We start from the raw sequence: 25703 nt of genomic DNA, 5'->3' as shown, positions 1-25703 counted from the left end.
CAGAGCCTCCTTCTACGGAGATATTCAAGACTCATCTGACTGCCTACCTGTGCAACCTATTGTGGAGAACCTACTTTGGTAGGGAGGTTGGACTCAACCTACTGAAGACCCTTTCAACCCCTGCAATTTTGTTATTCTGTGTGGAACCACTGAATGAGAACACCTTTTTCATCTCTGCCTTCATTCCAAATCAAGAATGGACACTTCCTGGAATTTGTGTCAGACACAGTAAGCAGCACGCTTTGGTCAGACAAGTAATTGTACTCAATACAAAGCTCAAAAGAAAAAAAAAACTGCAGGGATTTACTAATTGTCTACTACATAGAGAGATGCAGGTGATTTTCACCAAAAGTCAAAGAAAGGAGATGCTTTCAAAATCAAAGATGTTCTTCCACTTTTAAGCTTCTAACTTAAGGCTACAATGAAATAAAAGACACAGCTATTTTTCTGATACAGTCTCTTAGATGTTTTAAACACAGCAGCCATTGGACTCCCATTCCATCAAGCTGGAATTAGGCATGTATATTGGACCCGAAAACATCTCTGGTTTGTCTACAGTACAACCATTTCAGGCTCAACTGCTTTGGCCAGTGACTCAAAACATTCAAAACTGCTTTCAGACAGCTAAAAATTACGAACCTAAGCTAAAGCCCTACGATCCTATTCCCTGGGGAATGATTGTCAGTAAGTTAAAACAAGCAATTTAACATACTAAGAACTTTTCAAGGTTTTTGCCAAAAACACCTACTTTGATGATGTCTATGGTCAACTGACTACAAGAGTTGGCTTACTAACCAAAATACTAAAAAATGTCTGTCAACAGAGGCTAGAGTTTCTTTCTATTACTGGTTCTTGCTTTAAGAAAGTGGCAGGCATTGGAAACAGTTGTGTCCTGAAAGCTTACCTTCTAGTAAGTCTCTGGCCAGACCTGGTTCTGCCCCTGTGGACCGAACAAAGTCTGACAGGACTGCATCCATATCAAGAGTCATGTGATCATTCAGAGATGCTGCCAGACATGAGGCAGCAGCAGGACTCGCCGATTGGCTAGAAGGCATCCATCTGCCAAGGAGAAAAAGAAACAAAGTTATGGAACATACTCCAAAATGATGGAAATGTTGTTTTTCCTCTCTTCATCAAACAGTGCTAATAGAAATGCTAGAACATACAAGTTATGATATTTAACAGCATTTATCATTCACTTCTGCCTTAGCCTAGAAGCTTTTGGTCACTCACGCTTTCTTCCTAGTTCTCTTTTTTTATTATTTTTTATCGATTTTTCTCATCTGCAGCCTCTGAGTAATTCCACCACTTGAAGAATCAAACTAAATGTAAGCACTTTTCATTCCAAACACAATGACCATATCATTGTCTGCATGGATAGAAATTCTCATACACTGAAGTTTAGCAAATATTTAAATGTTTGACTAGCCTCCAGCTCTTTTGCTTTACTAATGCTAACACACGTAGGACAGAGTTCAGTATTTGTTCTTTTATCTACTCTCTCTCTACCACTTCCGTAACTTATTGTTTCCCCATTACGCTGTCAGTCTTAGATGGACTTTACTAACTAACTTCCTAGATTTGTGACTAACACAGTGCCGATAACACATCTATGTTCTAGACATTGCTAAGAAGTGCTTACACAGCATCAAGGCCATCTCTGTTTCCCACCCTGCCCATCCAGAGGCTGTGAAAGAACAGAAGTATGACAGTGACCCCAGCACACCAAAGGGACGTTCCATGCCATGTAAATATCACGCACACTAATAAAACTGGAAGAGAATCTTTCTAAAGTAGCTGTTGCTTGGAGACTGGTTAGGCATCAGTCTGCTTGTGGGAGGTGGTGAGTGATTGCCTTTGCGTCACTTGCTTTCCCCCCCCACCTCCTCTATCCTTCATTTTAATTAAACTGCTGCTATCTTGATCCATGACTTTTTCCTCCTTTTGGCTCTTCCAGTTTTCTCCCATCTCTCTCTGCAGGGCTAGGGGGACAGTGACTGAGCAGCTGGTGGGTGCTTAGCTGCTGGACAGGATTAGCAAACTCAGGGCTTGTTAAGGACAGCAAACAGCAACAGCGGAAAGCAATGTTGTTTTCTTTGCATGGGAGAATAATCAAGCAAAACTGGCCTAAAGTCTAATTTGGTATTTGACCCATGTATTGCTGCCATCTCCCAGTTCTCCAGAAATGATCTCATTAAGACAATAATTTTATCTTTCCCCTCCTACTCCTCCTCCTCTCCTTTCCCTCACTTTGTGAGGAAATGAAGAAGGGCAACTCCCTCCTCTCTCTAGGATAGACGCCTCCTGCCTTGCTGAAACAGCCCTTCAGTGTCTCAGATATAGATGTGTAACCAGAATGCTCATATGATGCAGAAAGATTGCAGGTGCCATCCAGGTAGAGGGAATTACCACCTGTCTTCTCTGACACCGTGGTATGGAGGTCTAATTGGGAAAGACAAAGTCATTAGCAGCTCAGATCCACCCCTGTGGGCTAGACAGTCCACAAAAGGACTAGAAAAGGGCAACAATCCACATATTCTGCATACAGCTTCTGTTCAGTATAAAGGCAAAGCATCCTCTGAAAGAAGACCTTGCAAACTACCAAGGCAAATGGACTAGAGTTAAGAATGGTATCCAGTATATGCGGCAATTAGCAGTGGTTGGAGGTGCTTTACAGCAACCTGGAGAGCAACCAGTCCTCCAAAAATTTACATCAAGTCCAGCATGTGCAGCCCGTGTCACCGAAGTTTGTATGGAACACACCAAGGCCATGTATCAGCACCTCAGCCACAATGGACTGGACAGCCACTGAGGTACCAGCTGAGGACAAACTAGCCTGCTGGTCTCAGAATATGCAGCACATTCCTTTTTAAAAAGAAAAGCTTAAGTGAAAAGCACAGCATAAAGGTGCCCAGTATAAATTACATCACTGTCATACACCGAGACAGTCACAGATAACTGACGTTCCAATTAATAAACCTCAGCCAGGTGACCTCCAGGCAAACAATTCAACAGAGCACAAAGCACACTGAACACAGCTCAGCTGAACACAGAGCATCCTTCCAGACTCCAGCATTTCTGTAGCTGACTTTCTGGTGGTAAAACCCTCTCCACAAAGCAAAAAAAAAACAAAAACAAAAACCAACACCTGCAACAAGGAAGCACCAAAAACTTGGACCGACTGAGGTTCAGCTGGGAGAGTTAGGAAAGGAAGGTCCTAACTAAAGTTCACTCCTCTTCCTTTTTTCTTTTTCTGAATAAAGCAATTAGAGCACTACTTAACGCAGCCAGGTACACGTAAGTCTTCACTCCTTTTAATAAGTAGTTATACCTAACTCCTGCCCTGACTCTCATCTCTTCAGGGCTTCCTAAAGCTGTCATCATGCAGTACCAGTTTAATCATTATCACAGACTTTTTTCTACTTCACAGCAGGATTTCTCATCCCAAGGCCAAGTGGCTCAGTTTTAGCAGCCTGCTGCCAGCTGTGAACACCAGCATGGCACTGAGGCAGCCCTGCACAGGGCCATGTCCAGCTGCCAGCAGCAGAACTCCAGAAATCCGAGAAGATGGTGCTGCAGACACAGCCTGTGGGGCTGGTTCCAGCCAGCTGTGCCATGACAGTGCAGGACACGGTGCCTCTCTGCAAGCAGTCTTGCTTGATATTAGTTTGGAAGGTCGGCTTTGAAAGAGTGAGAAAACAAGTTGATATTACTGTGTTTTGTATCTACTTTATTTTCCTTGGGAAGTCAAACCCAGCCTTCAACATAATGTTTATAAAATAAGGAAAGAGAAATTTAAGCTGGCACCTTGACAGTAGCTAGTAAAATAGCTGGCATCCAAAACAATTATGCTAAAGGTATTCCCCTGCTCATTGCAGGGGAGTTGGATTAGATGACCCATAAAGGTCCCTTCCAACTCAAATAATCCCACAATTCTACGATCTCCTTATTCTAGCCTGCCTACACTGTTGTAGAAACAGCGCAAAGCAAATACGACTGGACCACGTTTAACACAACTTAAGCACAGGTGCGGATCTTAATCCCACTCTATTTCTCATTGGTCAACATCTACCTTTAAATATGAATTAGATCATTCCTGTTAACTCCTCACGGGCTCAAATGCAACTTTGCCAAGTGTAAGGATGAACACTGACATTCCCTACTGGGAACAGATGATATGGGCTGGCTCTTGCTTGTACCACAGCTACAGAGGAATCAAACTGAAGAATAATTAATTAATTAATTAATTAATAGAAGGAAGCAGTTGATTTCCCTGTTACCTAAAGGAACTAAGGTCCTTTCCAAAGGATCACCATGGGACAGGAAACATTTCTAATAGTTAGAAGAGGTGGGGTAAAAAAAAGGAAACCTGGAAGTATTGAAATGGAAGTATTGAAACTTAAAAAGGAATGTTGCACTTTCTTTTTCTTTACTTTAAGAGTACTACCTTAGTCAATCACGGCCAAAGTCAACATGTAAGCTCTGTAGCAACTGAAGCCTTTTTCTCTGTTTAAATAAAAATGCAGGACGATAATGCTGCTATTGTTTGATACATTCTCACAGACAGATCCACTCTATTAAACAGAACCTAACATCCATACAAAAAGACCATAAGAAACCAAATCCAAGAGATTTTTTCAGTGACTAGGAGCATGAGGCGAATCTTAACCAGCAGGAAGGAAATATATGGACCACAGTAGAAGAATTTGCTGCTGGTGAGTGATACAAAGCATTAGAAAATTTCAGATTCTAATACTCAGTGACTCAGTAGTATTGAGTTTATCACTAGTTATTTAAAACGCACCAGTTGGGCAATCAAGTGCAGTCATTATGTCTGTGTGCTAGACTGCTCATAAATTTTGAGAACTTAAGTGCCTATCAGTCTGAAGAAGTCAGTTCATGAGTTGCCTCAGGATCAGCATTATTTCAGTATTTTTCACTTTAGTATTGAACAGATATCCTTTTAGCATTTGAAGACAGGACTGATCTCTGCATTTATGACATCAGCAAACACCCCAGAATTCCCTTGTGATTACATGACCATCGGAACCCACTCAGTAACCACATCAACAGAAGCACGTTATTTTTAATCCAGCAAAGGTTAAGTAATGAAGATCTTTTCTATAAACTAAGTTCTTTCTGGTTCACTGGCTACATGTAGAAAATTGGTTATCCCCACATACCGACAGCTGATGAAAACATTTAAAAACCAGAGATGGCACTTGCTGCTTTCCTGAAAAACAACAACATAAATTGAAATAGTATCCAGATTCTGTTATACAACAAATAGTAGTTTTACAGCTAAAATACAAGTGACTTATGTTGATTGCTAAGACAGCATTAAACCAGATCTCTCAAATCCACGACAGCATGAGGAATGCTCTAGCTGAATGCATCTTCTGTGCTTGTGCACTATGCTATACATGTCTCTAGGATCCGAGTCCTCTAGAAGCACTTAGAAAACCTGCACAAAAGCATCTATGCTATTTAGATTTTCCTGGTACTCATCAGACCTGAATTTACAAAACAGCCTGAATTAGTGGTGTTTATTCAGACAGAACTGCCTGAAAAATGGAAGGGTTCATACAGCCACATGTTCATGAACGTTAAAATTGAAAGACAACTAAGAACAAACCCATCACTGATTACTTGAAGTAACCACTGGTTCATCATTATGGACTACTTAAAGATGAAATCAGACATGCAGAGATGCACTGACTGGAGCTGGACTCCTGCTCAGTTCCCTGGAAAATTCCAAATTTTATCTGTGCTGTATTAAGCATATCCGAAGCTGTAAGAAACAACTAAAACCCCTGCTATGCAAGCAACTGAGTAGTAGCCTGCTGCAGAAACTCTTTTCTCATACACTGGCCAAGCCTTACAAAGTCTCTGAAGTACTAAAACTTGAGGTGGTACTACTAAGCCCATAAAAATTAACAGTTCTATTGAAAAAAGTCTCTAAAGACAAATTACTAGGTCTCTTACTACAGCAATATTTTGTTGTTAGAACTATATAAACAATTTCACTTTTTTATTTCTTTCAGCAGACTATTTCTAGTCTTCTAGTTCTTCCAACCCCTACAACTCTGTGATTCTGTGATAAGTATCACAGATGGCAGGTGGTCTAGCTATTCCTTCAACTACCACTCAATGCGAATAAAAACCTGTACAGAGTCCAAACAATGCATGCTCTACACTCTGAAAACAAAGATCCTCCTTTAATCATTTTGAACTAGCCCAGATGGGGGCTTATTGTTTGTTTGTTTTTTTTCTTTTTTTAACCTCAGAAAGAACTGTTCTCTTACCTCTCAGATTTAGAGAGGTATCAAGAAAAAAGGAATAACAAAGAAAACCCCCCACAAAATAGCCCTTAGAAAATTACACTCTTTGCCAGAAAACTGCTATTAGCTGTAAAAACATATCCAGATGGACTTGGGAAAAGATTGCAAAGGAAGAAAAGAAAATAAATTGTAAAGGAAGAAGGCAGTCAGTAATTCACTACAAACAGGGGATCAGAACTTGGCTGGCTAACAGACTCAGTGTTCTCACTAGAAGAGTGCAAGCTCTCCTCACATCAAGATCACCACCATCACCTCCACTTCTGGCGCCTGCTTTAACATAACCTACCCTCATACGTATCACATGCACCCAAAGCAGATGCAACACACTCTTCCATACTACACCCACTGAAAATAACGCCTCCTGTTCTATTACGTTGGTCCATGATGTCAGGGAGGTGAATACTGCTGGTGTGGCAGCTACCAATACTCTGCTACATTCTGTTGCCATGGGGCAGGTGGCAGCAGAGGGCAGTCTGACGAAATGACATCTGACATGGAAGAGAAGATAAACCACAGGGGTGGAAATGAATTCCTGTTTAAAAAATGGCACCCACTGACATTCATTGATGCTCGCTGAATGTTTATGGAGCCCAACCAGTGGTTGCGAACACACTGAGAAGGTGAGCAGTGCATTTCTGCAGTGCTGACAGCAGGTCACCTTTACTGGTGCAGATTTTTACAAGCGTGGCATGAAGGCTTATGTCCACCACTAATGCACTAAGGCCAAAGTGCATAGCTAATGGTGGTAACTATGCTGAAAAAATAGCGTTCTGTAGCTGAGAATTTTCTCAATCAAATGGTTATTGTGTTCTCTGTATCTAGTGTAGCTTCTTTAAAAATAAATAGGAGGCACAACTTTCAGAGCATCCTATGTACTTCCAAATCTTTCAAATGTGTCACACACACAACATCAAACAGCACATCGTACTGAATGTAGACAAAAACTATTTGACCCTCAAAGCACAAATGATACCTCTTGCTTCACTCACTCTGTACTCAAAATTTCTTCCCTAAATAATTTCATATTCATTCAGCACAAATACAACAGGCGATGAAAGGGAATAATTTGTTGCACATTGTAAGAAGAAGCATTTTAAAAAGGTTTAAAGAAGAAATACTGGTTGAGTCTAAATGTTGAAATGGGTGAACAGTGAATTAACAATATCTGACCTGTTTTTCCCCTTTGGTACCTCTCTCTTAAAACAGCTGTTCTCAAACGTAAACAGCCTTCACCTGAATTTAACTTTTACTTTATCAAAATCAAAGGGCTAAACAATGTAAAAATATTTTTTTCCCCAAAACTGCTGGAAAGCAAGTACGTTGAAACAAACCCCAAGCCTAAGGCATCACACAATTTCCTGTCAAAACACAAGCAAGGAAGTGAAAGGAAACAGCTCTGAAATGGACAAACCTTTAGAAAGGCAAACAGCAACTAAACCTTCAAAGGAAAAAAACAAGCATCTCCAACAACATGCCAACAAATCTCCAGTAGGCCACAGGAAAGTCATTCACTGATAACATGAAGCCCATCGTGTCCTCTCTCACATGGCTAAACACCCATCAGCATTACTCACTCCTCTCAGCTGGTCTGGCTACTCAGAAGGTGCAGACACGTTTGTTGCATGGTTGTTATGGCAGAAGGACCCTATTTGTGCAGAGCTCCAGACTTAGAAAGTATTTTTTTCTGACATGACATATTTGAATTAGATAGATATTTGATAGTAGAATGTAATAATTCTACTATCTTGACAACATCATTAAAATGAACCAATGCATCAAATAAATTAATTGTTATTAGTGAAACATTTAAATTCTTCGGATTGAGGTAGTGCAAGTTTTCATTCTTTTCTGCATGTAAAATGTATTTACTTACACTTTCAGAGACTTCAAGTTTCTGGCTTACTGAAAAAAAGTGGTTATTACATTCCTAAAGTTGTTCCAGTTTTCATTAGGTCACATTCTGCCAGATATCCATATACCACATAAACTTATTAAGTAAAAACTGTAATTAATCCAATCCATTAGAGATTTGTCTAGAAGCAGAATATCATCTTAAGACAGTTAACATAGGAACTCAGATCTTCAGACCGCCTGGAAGGAATAGCACATATACATAAGAACAGTTAGCTGTCGAGAGTATTTGTCAGTCAGGTAAAAAGGGTTTAAATATTAACATGCAGGACTGGTTTGAGAAATAAAAAACGCTCTGCCAAGAGCAACTGAAAGGAATGACACTGGATTTTTAACCTTTTTTTTTTTTTTTTTTTTTAAAAAAAAAACAGCAATTAAAACACCCTGTTTATGTAAGAAAAATACTGTAGTTTGCCTACAGGAACAACATCACTCCAAACATGAAACTTCACTCCACCCTTTATTTGGGCAAATTTCAATATTATTTAATACACCATGACCTTATTTCAATAAAATTTTTGTATGCAGCTTAACATTTATATCATACTTTGTTTCTGCATCCCCTGAATAGCCATGGATGTGAATTTCTGCATGCTCACCTGTGCACACACATGTATATATACATACATACGCACTGTCATATATGTACATAAATGTATAGATGTACTCTTCAGCACAAATATAGTCAGGTCTGCATCCAAGATACAGTTCTTAAAACAAAATATCAGAGATTCATACTAGCTAGATGAATTCATAACATCTTTACTATGATTATGGCTACAATTTATATAAAAATTAGTACACGACTACAGAGCTAAAATTGTAAACCACGTTGCCACAATGTGAAGCAAGCACAGCAACTGCAAATAAGTCAAGGTGTTAACAGCCAACGTAATGGTAATGCTGCTCTCTGTATCTACAAACAGTACTGTCTTTAAAAGGAACTCAACAGGTCATATTTATTTTCCTGAACATACCTTGTTTCATTTCCTGTCAACTACATTGCTATTAATTTTTCGCAAGATATTAAGAATGAATATGTTCTACATGGCAAGGAATAACTACTAGAATGTTAGACTGAATTCTAATAGAAATGTTGAAGAAACCAAGCACTGAAGAAAAACATAGAGGCGTTGGGGGTTGGACTCGATGATCTCTGGAGGTCCCTTCCAACCCCTACAATTCTGTGATTCTGTGATAGAGCTTCCAAAGAGTTAGGGATACATTATATAACGATCAAATTTCAATATTTTACAGAACTGTAACAATATGGTGTAAACTGAAAAGGTAGATTCAGTGACATTCATTTAAACCACATCTATACAAATCACTGCAGTTATTTGGAAAAAAAAAAAAGAAAAAAAAAAAAAAGAAATCCACACCAAAAAATACACACAGAACAACCACAGAACCATGTGTTTTACTTCAAGCACATACTGGAATCCTATCCCAAATCAGAGGTTATCTGTCTCTGCTGCTTTGGGCCAATTGCTACTGATTTGAATCACCTGCCTTCAAATTCCTGAAGGATTTTCCAAGTCCAAAGTGCCCTACCAAAGGTTGATGGAGTTGGGTGGGGGGCAGGTGTGGTTGATCTTTATATACAGAGCAAACAAAAAGTTTGGTAAAGAAATTATATTCATTCTCCCATGGCCTCCACACCTAGCATTCAGTCCAAATTTCAACCTGGAATCTACAGCTGGGGCCCAACTAACCTGCTCATTGCTACTCAGGCTGTAACCACAACTATTCAAAAACAGCGGTATTCCTTTTCTCGTAGAAGCAATACAGCTTGTGACAGGATCATTATTTTTTTTTTCCTTCAGCTCCCCATTAGTCAGCACTTTCTTTGGTCTCCTACTCAGGACATTGTTGTGAGTTAGCAGATGCTATTAAGATATTCTCTTATTGAAGTGATCACACTAATTTAAACTCTAAGCATCTCTAAAAATGTTAATTTTTTTGAGTTAGTCCCACGTTGGAGCGATTACTCCTTTGTAAGTTTCTTGTTTATTTAATCCAGAAGATTTAAATTTTGGCATTGTAAGACCTATATCTGTTTAAATATAGTAAAAGGTAAATACCTCTGCATGAAAGCTCTTCAAAAATTCATAACACTTCCTTTAGTTATTTCTTTACTTGATATATTTGTATATTTACAATTAATTTTAATGCTTGTAGAAAGAACAACTTATTTTGCTTGGTCCTTTCAATTCGAACAGGCAATCAATTTGATTATTATATTTAATAAATATTAGCTGTGATCTGGGATTTCAAAGAGATTTCTGTACATCAGTAAGAATCCAGCATTCAGACTGTTGCAAACCTTGTCTCATTTGCAGACAGAATTACCTAACCAATAGGCTCTGACAGTGATTACAATAGATCAATCACCATTATTTATGGATGTTGGCTGCTCTCAAAGTAACGCCTTCTACTTGCTTCCATAGAATCAACAATAGATACAAAGAGCACAATAACACTATTTGATACAGAAAACTCTCAGCTACAAAATGCTATTTTTCAGCACAGTTACCACCATTAATTATACACTATGCAACAAGAAAATAACTGATTGGAAGAGCTCAAATTCAGAGACATTCCAAGGCAGAAGCTAGATGAAAGTAAAGTCTTTTACAATTCCACCCTGACTTACGACAGCTGTGCAAAACATACTGCAATTCTCAAAATTTAAAAGGCAAAATTGTCTGAAATGTTACCCAACAGCATCTGTACTTATGTGAAGGGAGGTGTACAGATCTGTAATTCTCATTTCTTAGCTTTATTTATAATCACCCAGTAAGCAAAAGGAGAAAAATAAACATGAAGTTCAGACGAAAGCCAAAGGCATCATACAGTAATTACACTTGCTGCTCCAAATCCTGCATTATATTTGCTAGTCCTGTGTGGGCAACCCAGACAATACAGAGATATCAAAATGACAATACACACATCTATGAGCATGGTGCCCAAATCATCCATTCCTACCTATCATGCTTACGAAGTCTGTATTCAGGTACCTGAATCTCACTTGAAATGCCAAAGATCATGAAAACCTGGGGAATTTTATTTTTTTAAATCTCACATATGCTTTACTTTATGTTCACCTAAATATGTCAAGACAGCTCAAGATTGTGAAAAAAGATAAACAACCAGACAGAAATTCTGTCAGCAGCCTCTTCCAGATCAGAAGACAGTTTTTCCCACACCAAGTGCCTCCAGCTAGAATGACAGTCTCAGTGCATATTGAAACACAGGCTTGCTCTGTTTAGTAACAAAAGCTCTCACGTTAAGCAATAAACAAAGCCATTTAGAAAGACATATTCCACAGCTGTCCTTCACTCAAGACCTCCCAGGTCTCCCTGCAGCAATTTCAGTGTTTCTACACAACACACGCCCTAAGCTTTCACCCAACCTCTCCAACAATGCCCAAACACGCAAGGTGCTGACACCACCTACCAGAAGCCTACTCCACTCCATCAGAAATTCACATTTGGCCCACTAGACATAAAGCAGCTCTTCCACACAACGCATAAAGCTGCTTACATGAAACACTGAGCCTCTCTGAACAGCACTCACAGCTCACTTTATAATCATAATTCTGACTAGATATTTATGTTTTTATACAATAGAATTTTCAAGGACAATTAAAAGAGAGCTTATCTTGTAAATATTTTTTCTATCGATTTTATGTTCATCCCATTCAACTCAGCTCCTTCCCAGTAGCCAAAAGTAGAAAAAACAATACCTGTTTCACTGTATACATGCATTTGTATATTGAATATATATGCATGTGTGCATCCAAAAATTACTTATTACGTAGCACATTATTTGGATTATTATTTATGTATTCTTATCATATGATATTTCCAGTCATACAAACACATTCATTCAGATTAGCTGCATCTTACTGTGTTCTACTACCAGAATGGCAAATCACTGTATTAACAGGCAATGCATAATGACATTATAAGGTGACATATGGTCAAAACTAATATGAAATATGAATCACCCACTTCTTCAAAGTCTGATAAAAAAAAATGCTTTAATATTGGATGGATGAGATCCTGATAACACCTGTAGTTACAATATCAAATTAAAAGGCATTAGCTGAAGTAGCCAAAACGACAATAGCTACCTTAACAGGAGGTAATGTGCACTACACTCATCACTGAAGTGGGATAATTATAAATTACTTACAAAATGTTAAACAAGCAGTATGACAAGACAACATTTAGTAACAGACCACCTTCTTTCTCAAGAATAAAAATGAGTTACAGGAACAAAAGGTGAAGAAGAAAGACAAAGACTCCCATCAGACATTACTGATGAGGTTCTCTCTGTACAGTGGAACTCTGGAAAATCAGCCCAAATTAATTTAACTAGATTTGTCCAAGTCTGTTAAATTCCTTTGCAAACACTTTCATCTGGGAGTAAAAATGTGGTGTTAATTTGGCTCAGCTCATCTTGCCTTTGAAGTGAATTAAACTAAATCCACTGGAGGCCACTTTAATAATGAATGGAAGAGTGTACACAGAGACTAGGTGGGATCTAAGCCGTCCCCTTTAAATTTCTGCATTTAGTTGACTTCCATCAATTCTCCTTGGTATCTTGTACAGATGAGTCCTGGCCTGATACATTAGACCCAGAAGTGAAAAACAGAGAATGAGGGAAGACGTGCTGAAAAGTTGTCAGTCAGCACAATAAGGCCCTGTGGGAACTATCAAAGAGAAAGGCTGTTCAACTTCAGAAATGTTATTTAAAACATTTATTACTTGCTTGTTTACTGGAATTCCTTGAAGCTAGAAGTATTGACAAAAGACTCTGCTAAATTACCTTTTGAGGAGACTTACTGAAAAACTAGATACTAGAACCTTATATTGCAGGCTAAGATAAAAGAATGTAGGGAAGATTGAAAAGATAAGGCTGTGCTTAAAAGCTACAGCACACTCCTGCTGCAGAAACATCACAGAAAGCTAAAGACGCTCAATATCTTAAAATATCTGAATCCCCTTCAAATCTTCTGAAACAACTACAGTCACCGCAGCAAGGGCTCTCAGAGGTGCTTTCCTGGCGCCCTGTGCCAGATGAGAGCAGGGAGGTAAATTCACTACGCAGGCAATGTTCCACCTCACCGTGCTGCAGGAACACTTTTACAACTGTCTTTTCATGGAGCTTGAGAAGGATTTCATAGTACTACGGCACTATGCATGATCTCAGAGAGAAATATGTCATAGATAAATGAGAAGTTCATGGAAAGAAGGGTCCACAACAGAAATGAGCCAAAAAGCGGGACAGAAGACCTTTCCACATCCATCCCCATCAAGATTTTTCCAGCATATAGTAGTTTTATTGTTATGATGTCTTTGCATTCAGGCAGGACAACAGATAAGGGCCAGAACATAAGACAGACAGAGCATCTCCCTTATTTTATTCACACAAGTTCTCACAGCATGCTAGTTTTTGTCTGGCAGAAGGCAGCGGAAAGGTAATGTAGTGCCACTGATAAAAATGGAATTTCTCTAAAACAAAGCTTCATTTTAAATCAAATTCAAGTATCAATTATTCTTTTATATGGGAGAATAATAAATACATAGGCAGTATCTTGTACTGTACTGAAAATACAATCTGAGACCTCTTATTAAATGCACAATTTCATTAAGAAACATGTCTCTTCCACTACAGTGTACCTCTACAAACCACAAGCAATTAGAATAAACTATATTTTCTTCTTATTTTGAATTTTTTCTTCGTTTTTTCCCTTACATTTACACATTGTTCATTATGCTTCCGCAAGAAAATATTATTCTGAATGTATTCCTCCAAATTTCAGCCTTCAGATAAAGAAGGTACCCTGGCAAAAGCTCTAATCTTACTGTTTCTTCTATCATCCATATATTAAATACTTCACAATTACTCTGCATGCAAACAATTTACCTCAGTAAGTAGAAAAGTGTGATACTGAATAATTATTATTAGGTATACAATGTAGGGTTTGTTTGGTTTTTAACATAGAATTGCATCATAAGTTAACACTTAAGCCTACATGAAAAGCATGCAGCTCAAAACCTAGCACAATGAAAAGCAGAATAATCACTAGCTGTTTCTTATGTTTTGAGTTATTTAGTCTCCTGCTTCTACACTGGGAATACTATAACTGTCATAGCAACATGAGGCTACATCTTCATTTACAACACAGATAATTTTTTAGGTTGTGTTATTCATGCATCCAGTTTGCTAAGCACTGCAGTAAATATTTAATAGGAGTAGGGAGCAAGGAACAGAATACACAGGTATGATGCAATGGTACTCCGCAATCAGGAAGCAGCTCAACCTCAAACTGCTTTACAACAAGTTATTTCCTCCAATACTCTCACTTAAGAGCAAACAGCTGCTGCTAAAAGCTAGACTGCCAAGATTAGTTCTCCTGTTAAGGCTGCTTGTTCTTGAGCCATAAATAGATACAAAGCAGTTTAAAGCTACCTTTAAGCAAGTTTTTCATTTCACTTACTGTGAACAGACTTTTCATAAGATTTCCTTGAGGCAAGTGTCTGATAGGCGTTATGCTGCTGGTTTTTGGTAAGGAAAATACTCCATTTTTGCCACAGTAAAAGGTATGAATAAGCAAAATTGTGTCCCCTGAGAAATCTGCAAAAAAAAAAAAAAAAAGAGACAAGATATTAATCATTGCTTTTATTCCACGCTATTTGAATTACATCAATCTCTGTCAAAAGACAGCTTTGCCTTTGACAGCAATAGCTTAATAGATGCACTACTACCAATGCAGATAATTGGTAAACGCAATAAATTGCATTAAAAAGATTACTTGAGCAGCTGCAGTATGAAATGTTTGTAAGCTTATATAGGGTACTTACTGATAAAACTATGCAACCATTCCTTATTTTCTCCTACACGGACATTAGAAAAAGGTTCTGATGCTCAACTGTATGCTCGGTGCACAGGCAACACTAAGAGCTCAGTACAGTTTTTTAAAATGGAGTCTCATGCATTTTCAGACCTTGAGGTAAATAACTCAGCTGCTGTTTATCAGTTGTCTGTTTTGAATTCTGCATCATTACTTATACAAAGGCAATGCATATAATGGTGATTCTTCTATGTTCCCCATAAAAATACCGATTCCACTGAATGGTTCACCCCACAGCTTCAGTGACAGACAGTGGTATGAAAATTTCCCCTCTTGAAGTGTCTTAAAAAGAAAGGAAGAACGGAACTTCTGAGGTTGAGATCATGTATAAAAAAAGCAATCTTGGAAGTTCTCATATACACGTAACAGAGAGCACATCAAGTTACTGCTCTGGAGCCTAGCCAGGCACCCGTGAAATGTGATGGAATTCAGCTCAGCATATACAGCAGCTAGGTAAGCAGGAAGGAGCTCATACAGACATATTATGCAACCAAACTGAAAGGGCAAACTTCCCCAACCCCACAACTCCCATCATTGTTTCTCTGAGAGGAAGTTCTTTGGTTAATGCATTTATTTTAGTGAAGTTAAATAAGAAGAATAGAAGGTCTAGTTCTATTTCCTATTAAAAAAAACGATGCTCAAAATGTCATCTGCAACATTTTCAGAGCAACTAGAAATACAAAGGAGAAAATACAGAGATATGAAACTTGGAAGCTTGAATGATTCATTTCACATCCTGAAGATGCATAATTTAATGTAGCAAATACTTTCCGTGTGCTTCACTTGAACTATATAAGTAATTGATGATCTTTGAAGAACCCACTAGTAAAACTGGAAAATGTTCATCTGATACACATGTAGAGATGGAAAGCACCTTTCCACCCATGTGAGTAGTACAGAACAGTATATCTATCATAAGATGTATGTATTGAAGGTCAAAGGTAAAACTGGCTTTGTCATGACTCATTTCTTTGCCAGGTAATAACACAAAACACACAGTTCTTCTTAAAAATAAAGGCAAAAGAAGTACTGTACTATTGCAAGTCTGTGCTGTTTTCTTTGAATCTGTTTCTTCCTCGCCATAATTCACTTGCAAATTTCTAGTGATAGTCTAGGTATACTTCCACTTTATTTTCAGTCTAGACTTTCACTTCATTTCAAATCTAGTAACATGGTTAGAGAGTCTATTCTGAAGTTACCTAGTATCAAGAGTGGCTCTCCAACCTCTTAAAAAATACATAAAATACTCTAAAACAGCAAAAAGTCCCTCTTTCATTTAATTAAATCAATTTCTTAGCATTAAGTTTTCTCTCCCTACAACTAAGATGCAACCACCTCTGAAGTCATAAAAGTTTTTAATTCTTTTACTGTAATTCAGACAATCTTAGAAGTAATAATAATAAGCAGGACATTCAGGTTCAACAAGGAATACTGGAAGCTGATGCATCAAGGAAAGTGTCACAAAGAAAGATGCAGAGGAATTGGATGCAATAAAGAAAAAAGCATCGGTAATTAACAGACACCCAAAATCTGATGGTAAAACAGTGCAGCCTGATTTTGAGTGCTGCTGAACATTTCTAACCAACTTCAATGGGATGAGTGGATATTCAGTGCCTCTGAGAAGTAGACTGCCAGTTCTAACAGCCACTGTCGTCACCATCCATCATTACGTGCTATGAAAAGCAGGACATAGTTGGAGTTAAGTAAGTGAAACAGGAAATTTAGAAAGCCAGAGAAAAATATGGAAGTTCCCATTAATTGCAAAGTAAGCCTGAAGGCATTGAGACAAAAACCCGTTCAGCACACTGAATATCAATTTCTACAGGCACCAGCTTAAGAAAATTATAATGGCGCCTGTTTCTTTACATGTACACCAAGCTCACATAGGTGAACAGTGCCTAGACTTCTATAGTCTCTCCTGAAACAAACTGCTCATCACAGACCGTAAGACAGTAAAGAGGAAGAGAAAATACAGAAGAATTTGAGTCCGCTTCGAGCTTTAGTCTTCAAATCTGATGACAACAGAACTCTAAGGAATTATGACACATTTTGCAGTTTACCGCAAGCTTTAGCACATAAGCATCTTCCACCAGCTCAATTCACTGAAGAAGGAACTATTTACATCTACATTTTAAAGCTTGTCTTAAACGCAGATTTCAATAACAACTGTATTTTTGCCTTTTTCCCCCAATAATAAGCCCTTAAAAAAAGAAAGATTTAAGTATTCACTTATCCAAAGTGATATTCCCTGTTTCACATTTATACATTGTTAAAGACATAAAGACATAAAGAAATTCTCCCAAGTATCAAGGCAGAAAATTCTTTTTCCTGCTTATTAGACAGAAAAGCAAGGAAGAAAGAAGGAATCTTCTGACTCTTGATTCAAAACAAAAAGACGCAAAGATGGAATGGAGACAATTTCAAAGATGATTTAAAACTATATTTGTGCATCATATGAAATTGAAACAGCTGAGAAGGGGCCAGAAAAAGAGAAAATTATCTCGTGAGAGCAACTAGTCCCACAGCAATCTATCAGAAGTGTTTGGCAAGACTATGGATCTCACAGGAGAGAAAACAATTTTGCTGGAAACCTTACTCTACTGTCATCTTTAAAAATAGACAACTAATTGAACTCCTCAAAATGGTGGTTAAACGGGTGACCGATCATAGCACGAGAAGTGGAGAAACAGAATAACTCATTCCACTACTCAGGTTTACAAAAACCTATTTGAAAACATGTTTTTACAGTTAGTGTCAACAAACTTTCCAGTAAATTGGTCGGTCAGTTTTACCAGTGCACGTGTGCACTATCTCCTCATCTAAGTCAGATTTTCTCTTATTTACAAACATTTTGGAAGAAACAAAAAAAAACCCTCCTGATTTTCCACTGAACCACTCAATTAACCAGAAGTATTCACAACAGACAGAATGATCTAATTGCTTGAAGCTGCAGTCAACAGACACAGAAAAGCAAAGCATCTATTGGCCATAAGACTTAAAAATAAGCTGAATTTTATCTCCTTGAAAATATATTTTTTTCCAACCACTAACATCAAAGGAAAAGTAGGGGTGTCAATAAAATGAGAACATTATCATAATGAACTAGTCAAATGCTTAAACTTGGATCTGAACTGAGATCATGCCATGCACACCCTATTTGTGCTTTAAGTACCAGAGATGTATGTGGTTATTTGCAACATAAATGCTACTCAAACTGCACAGCAGATAATATTTTCTGATACGCAACATCAATGTTAATGGCAATAATCTTTAAAGATCTTCAACTAAAAAGAACTAAAAATAACACTTTCACAAATAGATTTCATCAAAAAGAGACTGAACTGCTACTTCTTCAGCAGCTTCAGACAACCCTGAATCTGCTCTGCACTGTTTTTTTTTAAACAGCTTATGTGACCATAGAGTCTGCATATAGACAGACGTGTTTGATTAAATCAGACTGCCAGTCTCCTGGAGTTAAGCCATAGCCAAAAGGTGCAAAATTATGTAAACAACCTCCAGCAGGGGACCTGAAAATCTGGCTCTGCATTTTCTCTATAGTTCAAGTGACAAAACTGAAAGCCTTGAGCAGGGTGCTCCCCAACAAAAAGGCATCCTGAGAATTTCTATTATACTTGCCACCACTACTGACAGATGATTAGGAAACTTCCACATAGCAATTTACCTCGTCAATGTCAGAGCCTGTTAGGATGTCACCCCAGCACGTGTCACTACTGAAGGTTCGCCATGGAAGTCTTTCTGAACTATCAGCCCTGTTCCAATCCAATCAAGACTTTGGAACACGATCATCTCATCATATTGTTCTCTCTCTTTTCCATGAAGGCATCCATCCACTAACTACTGAAGATGAAGACATGTAGATTTTCAAACTGAGTCTTCAGCAAAAGCCTCTTTTTCCACACAGAAATCAAAAGTTATGGACAAGAAATGGATGAAGTTTCTTACTCAAGAAATCTGGCTGAGGAAAGGACTTGAACTACTAGAATATATCACTTTGTCCTCGCATGGAAAAAAGTACTAAAGTAACACTTACAATGAAAGGATAGCTAACAGGTCAATATGCTTTCATCTCACCTTGGCAAAACACTGAGGATGCAGAGGATGCATTGCTAATGGAGTAAGGAAGAGCAGAAAGGATCTGCAGCCACTTCTCTGTATTTCTAATAGGCTGAACAAAATACAGCAATGGTTTATTTTAAACTCTTCCTCACCATATGTGAAGAAGCAAAGAAAAAAATTCAGTTTTTAGTTTTTATAGCTCTTTCGCTCTCACTTCTAGGCTCAGCATCTTTCTCCTGGTCATGACTAAGCTGGCTACAATATCAAACAGCGTAACATACATTATTTATTCTGAAAATGAACAGTGAGGAGAAACACCCCATTTCAAGCACCATTTGCATTTTGCTGCACTGTTTCTGTGACAAAATAACCTCCAGTATTCTTGCAAAAGAACATTAGCACTTAAAGAAAAAAAACTTTTTGATTGTGCAAGCTAAAGCTGAAGTTCATTATACAAGCATATCAGAAGTTGCACCTTCAGGCACAAATGTGATAAGCAGTAAGTAGCACACAGTCTTGTGACCTTCAAGGTTTACAAACAAGCTCTAACGTTTTTCAGAAACAGCAGCTAGTTCTTAACACTGCGGGTACCGACCTGTTCAGTTTTGTCTGGACCCATCTATCTGCTTCCAGCCAATAACATTCACACAGCAGCATCCTTTGAGGGACAATTAACACCTCTGAATTCACAGAATCAATAAATCAACTCAACATGGAGCAGACTTATCTGGAAAACTCCATCAGCTTTGCAGGAAATCATTCCATGTACAACAGAAAGAAGGAATCCTGCTTTGGTGGTGTTCTACCCCTATTTTTTATTTTTATTTTTTTAATTCTCTGCTTTATATGCTAAATTTCAGCAGCCACTAGCACACTGCAGAGGTAACCCAGAACCATGTATGCATTACTGTCCAGACAGCTACTTTCAAACAGTCTAAAAACCAGTACGGTTCTAGTTTGTCTCCCTTATCCACTAGCATTAGATTTGTACTAATTCTGTATGACTTTCATAAACTTTCACAGTTCTATTTACCAAATTCTGTAATGGTTTCAGGGGAATAGGAAACAGTGACACACGAATGGTTGGGCGTAAGTCTCATCTGTCAGAAAAGCAGGTTGAAAATGCTTTCCTCCTTTTGTGACACTTGACATCAATGCTGCACGTCTATGAGCTTGCTAAAATGACATTGCCTAATGTCTGATTTCAAAACTTCATTTCCAGCTAAGCAAAACCCTGATTTGTAGATCCCATGGACAGAGTTGAAAGCCTACCCCCCCTTTAATCAGTCTTTTTTTGTTATCAAGTGATGGAAAAACACAGCACTCAGATCCTCCAGTCTGTAGCCACACAAGTCAATATGCAAATAGAGAAGTTCTCCCAAGACGAAAGTAGACAAGGTGCTCAAGTTGTTCTCTGGAGTTTCCATTAGCTATTTTGAGAGTCTAGGTTCCACAGAAGGATGGTTAAAAGTCCCATCGCACAAATGTACTGTCCTACGTATTGTTTTAAATTGCAAAAAATTTTATAACATGTTGGATGAATTCAGAGACATAACAGAAACTACAGCATAGTATTTAAATATCTGTACCAACAAGTACTACATATACAAATTTTAGCACCCTTATAAAGCAGAACAAGGAGATCATCTGTTTCCTTGTTTTATTGTGCAGCTTTAAGTATTTTATCACGTTTTGTCCTTTGAAGAAGCCATCTGTTACATTTATTTATCAAGATTAACTTCAATTATTAAAATCAGAGATTCTGTCTCACTAGTCCAAGAGCACGCCCTGGAAATGAACAGGTATGGGTCAATCTCAGTTTTCACCATAACACAGTTCACCAAACCCCAATGTAATCAATTAAAATAAAGCTGTTTTGCATATCGCTCTGCTTGGCTCCTGTTTTCAAATGAAATTAATCTGCATCAATACTGAAATGTTTTGCGCCTTGTACTTATTCATTTCTTGTAAGACTTTCCTCTACTTCATTTATAGCATTCCCCTCTGCTTTTCTTTCCTACAGTATAAAAGACAATGCAACTGATAAAGTAACTGGACAGACACCTTTGCTATTTTTACCGTCTTCCTGCCTTCCTAGATGCTTCCTACCATTAGTAACTTCAGAGCATTCCTGTTTCATAGGAAGTGTGGTCGATAAGTCAGATGGCACTCAAGACAAAACAAGTGTCCCTCAACGTTCTATGGTTCTACGGTAAAGCAGTTCTACATAACCAGGTCTGTAGCTTCACCTACTAAGAGATACAGAGTAATGACAACTGGCTTTCTCTTGGATCTCTCTCCTAAGTGACATTTTAATCATTACAAGAACCAGAAGTGTATTTAATAAATTGCCTTGTTCTACCAGAGTATGAAGCAATTCTAGCAGATGCCTTAGGAATTAATGCAAAATTTGATTGAAATTATTTAATTGTGCCTCTGTTAACAACAATCACTGGAAAATTGTGCATTGTGATAAAATGTTCTCCAGTGTCTTTTCAACCAAGATATTTCAATAAAACATCCTTTTAATCCTGGTTTGTTTAATAAAAGAAATAAGACACTTCTCGGTTTATTACACCACACCAGTGTGCAATTCCTTTTTATGAAACAGGAGCAGTAAATAACTTGAGAACAAAAATGGAACAATCACATCTCCCAGCCTCCAACGATACAAAATATATGGAACTGAATTATATGCAGCACACATTTTACAAAGGATGTTGACCCAGTTCCAAGTTAGCAAAACATGACCATAAAAAAGATGTCTGAAACTTAATTAGTGTGTTTGAGCCTTTTCAATCCTGAAACCTACTACTTGCCGTAAGTTCCTCAGTCTAAGAGCACAGAGACACTCCAGTCCACTGTAAAGAATTAACTGTTCCAAAAGGAGATTTTTTTTTATTTTTATTTTTTTAATCATAAAGGCCTAATTTACACTGAAACTTACTTTTGTTACTCACAAGGATTTAACTCACTCTGAATGAAGCTTCCAAAGATTTCTAATGTCCACATGAAATGAATAGCATCAGCTTTTCCTGCTTGCAGGCTATGGAGGTAACTCAAGAAATATGAGAGGTGATGATTTACTTGGGAAATAAGTTACTCCCTACCTCCTCCATCCGTGTATCAACTGGTTCCTTTTAGTTACATAAATAGTACCAGCTTCTCCATCCATCCATTCTCAGCTCCTATATGCACCAATAAAACTGAGAGATCAGGTAGAGATAATTTCTGTCTGATTTTACTGATTTCTTTTTCCTATGGAATAACACCTAAAAATATTCTACTGTACAGAAGTACTAACCAGTAGAAGTGTTTTGATTTCATATGGACTAAGTAAACAAGTCAAGCTTACACTAATAAAAGGTATATACCAGAAGTAAAGAGCAAGAACTGCTTGTTTTCAACATTTGGAAAAGAAAAGCTATGTGTTTGCACTCACTGATGATACATACCTCATACAACATTTATCACGTAAAAAAATAGCTTCCAAACACCACCAATCCAACCAGCAATTAAATATCAAAATAATAACACATAGCCTATAATTAAAACACACTTCTAAGAACATCGGGTAAAGAAAATTGAGTATACTCACACAGTTCATAGTCTTTATTAACTATATCTTAATGAAGACTCCTATGATAAATTCAATACTGACATTCAAATAAACTACAACCAAATGGTACATAGTCATAAATTAGCCTAGAATTAATAGTAACTGCTAAATGATGAGTTCAAGACTAAGCTGCCTGCAGTGACAGGTAACATGTTTGGCTACCTGAGAAACTAAATAGCATTTCTCTGTAATATATCAAAATAATTCCCTAAACATTCTACCACAACATCAGGACCCAAGAGAACACTTACATAAAACGGAGTAACATTTGTCTATTCATTCTGAATACAAGCTACATAAACTGCATGAAAAAAAATAGAAATTAGATTTGTTTTCTGACAGCCACTTAATCATTACCAGAAAGTTCTGGGACATCCCTTAAGCCCCAAGGAATGCCATTTCCTTACAACTTAAAGATGGTACTTTGTTACACCATCACCAGCCCCTCATGAGATGGCAGACAGCTGGGGTAGATGTGTAACACTAACTAAGAGTTATCAGAATTTTCTATTCTTTGCAGAGGCTGAGTACCAAAGTAGTCAGAAGAGACTGACCCATTTTACACAGGCACTGCTGGTCTCTGATCACTATCACGGGTAAAGTTTGGGAATCAGCTGGAGTCCCTGCCCTAAGTGATTAATTTTAAAAGATTAAAGAAGCCAATAAAGTGGCTTAACTTTGTTTGAGCAGAGCAGCACAATCCATTCAGTGTTGGTGATCTGGTAAAGACAAATAAAATTAGTCTGATACCTGTTGAGAAAGACTTGTGGATGGTGAATGCAATGGCCCAAAGCCACAAGAACTTTGGAGGTGGCAAAGGTTCCAGAGGGAAGATTCCAACACTTGGACACAGCTTTTCCCCCCTTGACTGAACTGGATACCTATGAAACTCTCAGCAAGAATCTGATAAGGTTTTACTCATACAATTCTTAACCCTCAACAATTTTGAATAGAAAAAAACTGAGCTCCCAGAGATGGGTGGAGTTCTGAAAGAAAAGTGTTTGTTAGTTGTTCAGAGAAATGCTGAGCTCAGCAACAGCTTAGGAATCTTCACATAGTTTGGCACATCAAGTCCCACTTCTGAAAGGGGGACACACTTGAAGGACTTGCATTCAAGAAGAGACATTTGATAGTCAGAGATGAAAAACAGGATCTGAACACCACTCAGACCTGAAAATATGAAAGATCTTTGAATTCTAAATTTGCCTGACTTAATTCCACACACTCCAGTCCCTTTAGGTGTGTTTAATAAGAATTCCAATATACAAGGAAACAATGGTCATCACTCTGTTTCTCAAGTGCATTAAAAGGTTATTAATCAAAACCGGAGTGCATAGGAAATATGGTCTTCAGCATGGAACTGTTACTCAGGTTTATAGTTATCTTCCTATTCAATTCCCCAAAAATACTGAAGATAATTATGCCACGAGATAATATATTTATAGCTACAAGCAGTAAGGAATGTACTCAATACTGTGCAGTGACTGTTTATTGACTGAGAAATGCTGCAGAAAAAAACAAGGCTGTATATGTAAACATACAAAAGAGAGCACAACACCAACACTAGAATGCACAACCTCTCTGTTCAGCTGTTATACCTCAGGACAGAAAGAAAAGCTGAATTGGTCAAGGATACTCAGAGCTTTCAATGTGCCTAATATGTTGAAGACAGTGTTCTGTGTCATGGTTTCCTCTACCACCAAAAGAGTCTCCCAACTTTTTCTTTTTTTAATACAAATGTATGCATCATTTTTTGCAGAGTATCTGAGCAACTGTGTTTATTCCACTTCACAGGAGTTACAGATTGACTTGCAAAGTGATAAAAAAATCCAAGTTTTCACAGCAATCTGTTCTACAATGTAGAAGTGTCTCTACTAACACTACAGTTGTTTACTTAAATATTTTCCTTTCAGAAATAGTCTTAGAATAACTTTGATAATTAAAACATTATAGCCATTTAAAATAATAGAATTCATTGGTATCTCTATCCTTCACTCAAAAATATTTCACCAAATTAAAATGTTCCAGGAATTTGACTTACTGTAACTTTTTGAACCACTTGAATGGAGATTTTTTTCCTCCTTTGGTGCTCATCTGTGTAGAGTACACATATCTCTTTACTAAGCTCATTAATGCTTTTTTTTTTTTAAAGTGCCTGTGAGGTGTGCAACTGCTACTATTTTAAAGGTGGAGCTGAGGAAGCCAAATTAGCTATAAAAAGTACCTACTGATTTTCAGTCCCTGCACAATTATCACAATTTTAGAGGGAATTCAGCATCTCAAAACTTAAAAATCATGTTAACCACATGCTCAATTTTCAGCATAATGTTAAAAAAAGACACTCTGGTGTGAAATCAAAAAATACATATCATAGTTTCACATTCTTTTCTGTGTATCCATGGAAGAAAAGAACTATTTTTACCTCCATTTATTTATTTTGCTGATTTAGTTTATTGACTGTTGCCTCCAGTAGTACTGTGGACCAAAAATGTCAAGGGAAGAAGAAGCAGTCGGAAAAAGCTTTTCAAGCCAGTACTGTTGCCAAGGAAATGTTATTTGTAACACACTTAGAAAGAAGTAGAAATATTTGCACGAAGTTTGGTTTAAACAACGTATTCAGTATTACTGAGAAATTCTGCAGCGGAAGTAAGGACAAAGTCCAACTCACCATTGTAGCTTCCACTTGCAAAACTCTCCCTTCTCTCCTGCATGCCCTATCTCATTTTGGTGAAGCAAATGAGGCAGGCACCGATAATCCCTCTTTCCTCCTGGAGAAAGCAGAAAGAAGTCAGCAAGCAAATGGCAATTTACAGCTGCTGATAATCAGCGA

At 37.7% G+C, this 25703-nt stretch overlaps 1 protein-coding gene across 5 annotated transcripts in view; it reads right to left on the bottom strand.

Moving 5' to 3' along the window:
* Nucleotides 1-25703, bottom strand: part of OTUD7A (OTU deubiquitinase 7A) — a 108489-nt gene that overhangs the window by 38057 nt on the left and 44729 nt on the right. For all 5 annotated transcript variants that reach the window (XM_042876022.1, XM_042876026.1, XM_042876024.1 and 2 more), the window contains exons 3-5: nt 25542-25641; nt 14764-14900; nt 905-1059 (exon numbers count right to left, since the gene is read on the bottom strand). In XM_042876022.1, coding sequence (XP_042731956.1) covers nt 905-1055 — 151 coding nt within the window. In that variant the 5' untranslated portion in view covers nt 1056-1059; nt 14764-14900; nt 25542-25641. The remainder of the gene's footprint in view (nt 1-904; nt 1060-14763; nt 14901-25541; nt 25642-25703) is intronic.

This window comes from Lagopus leucura, unplaced genomic scaffold (genome assembly GCF_019238085.1).
Source record: "Lagopus leucura isolate 7727_CA_CO unplaced genomic scaffold, USGS_WTPT01 Super-Scaffold_100015, whole genome shotgun sequence".
Lineage (NCBI taxonomy): Eukaryota > Metazoa > Chordata > Aves > Galliformes > Phasianidae > Lagopus > Lagopus leucura.
This window is presented reverse-complemented; position numbering and strand designations above follow the sequence as displayed.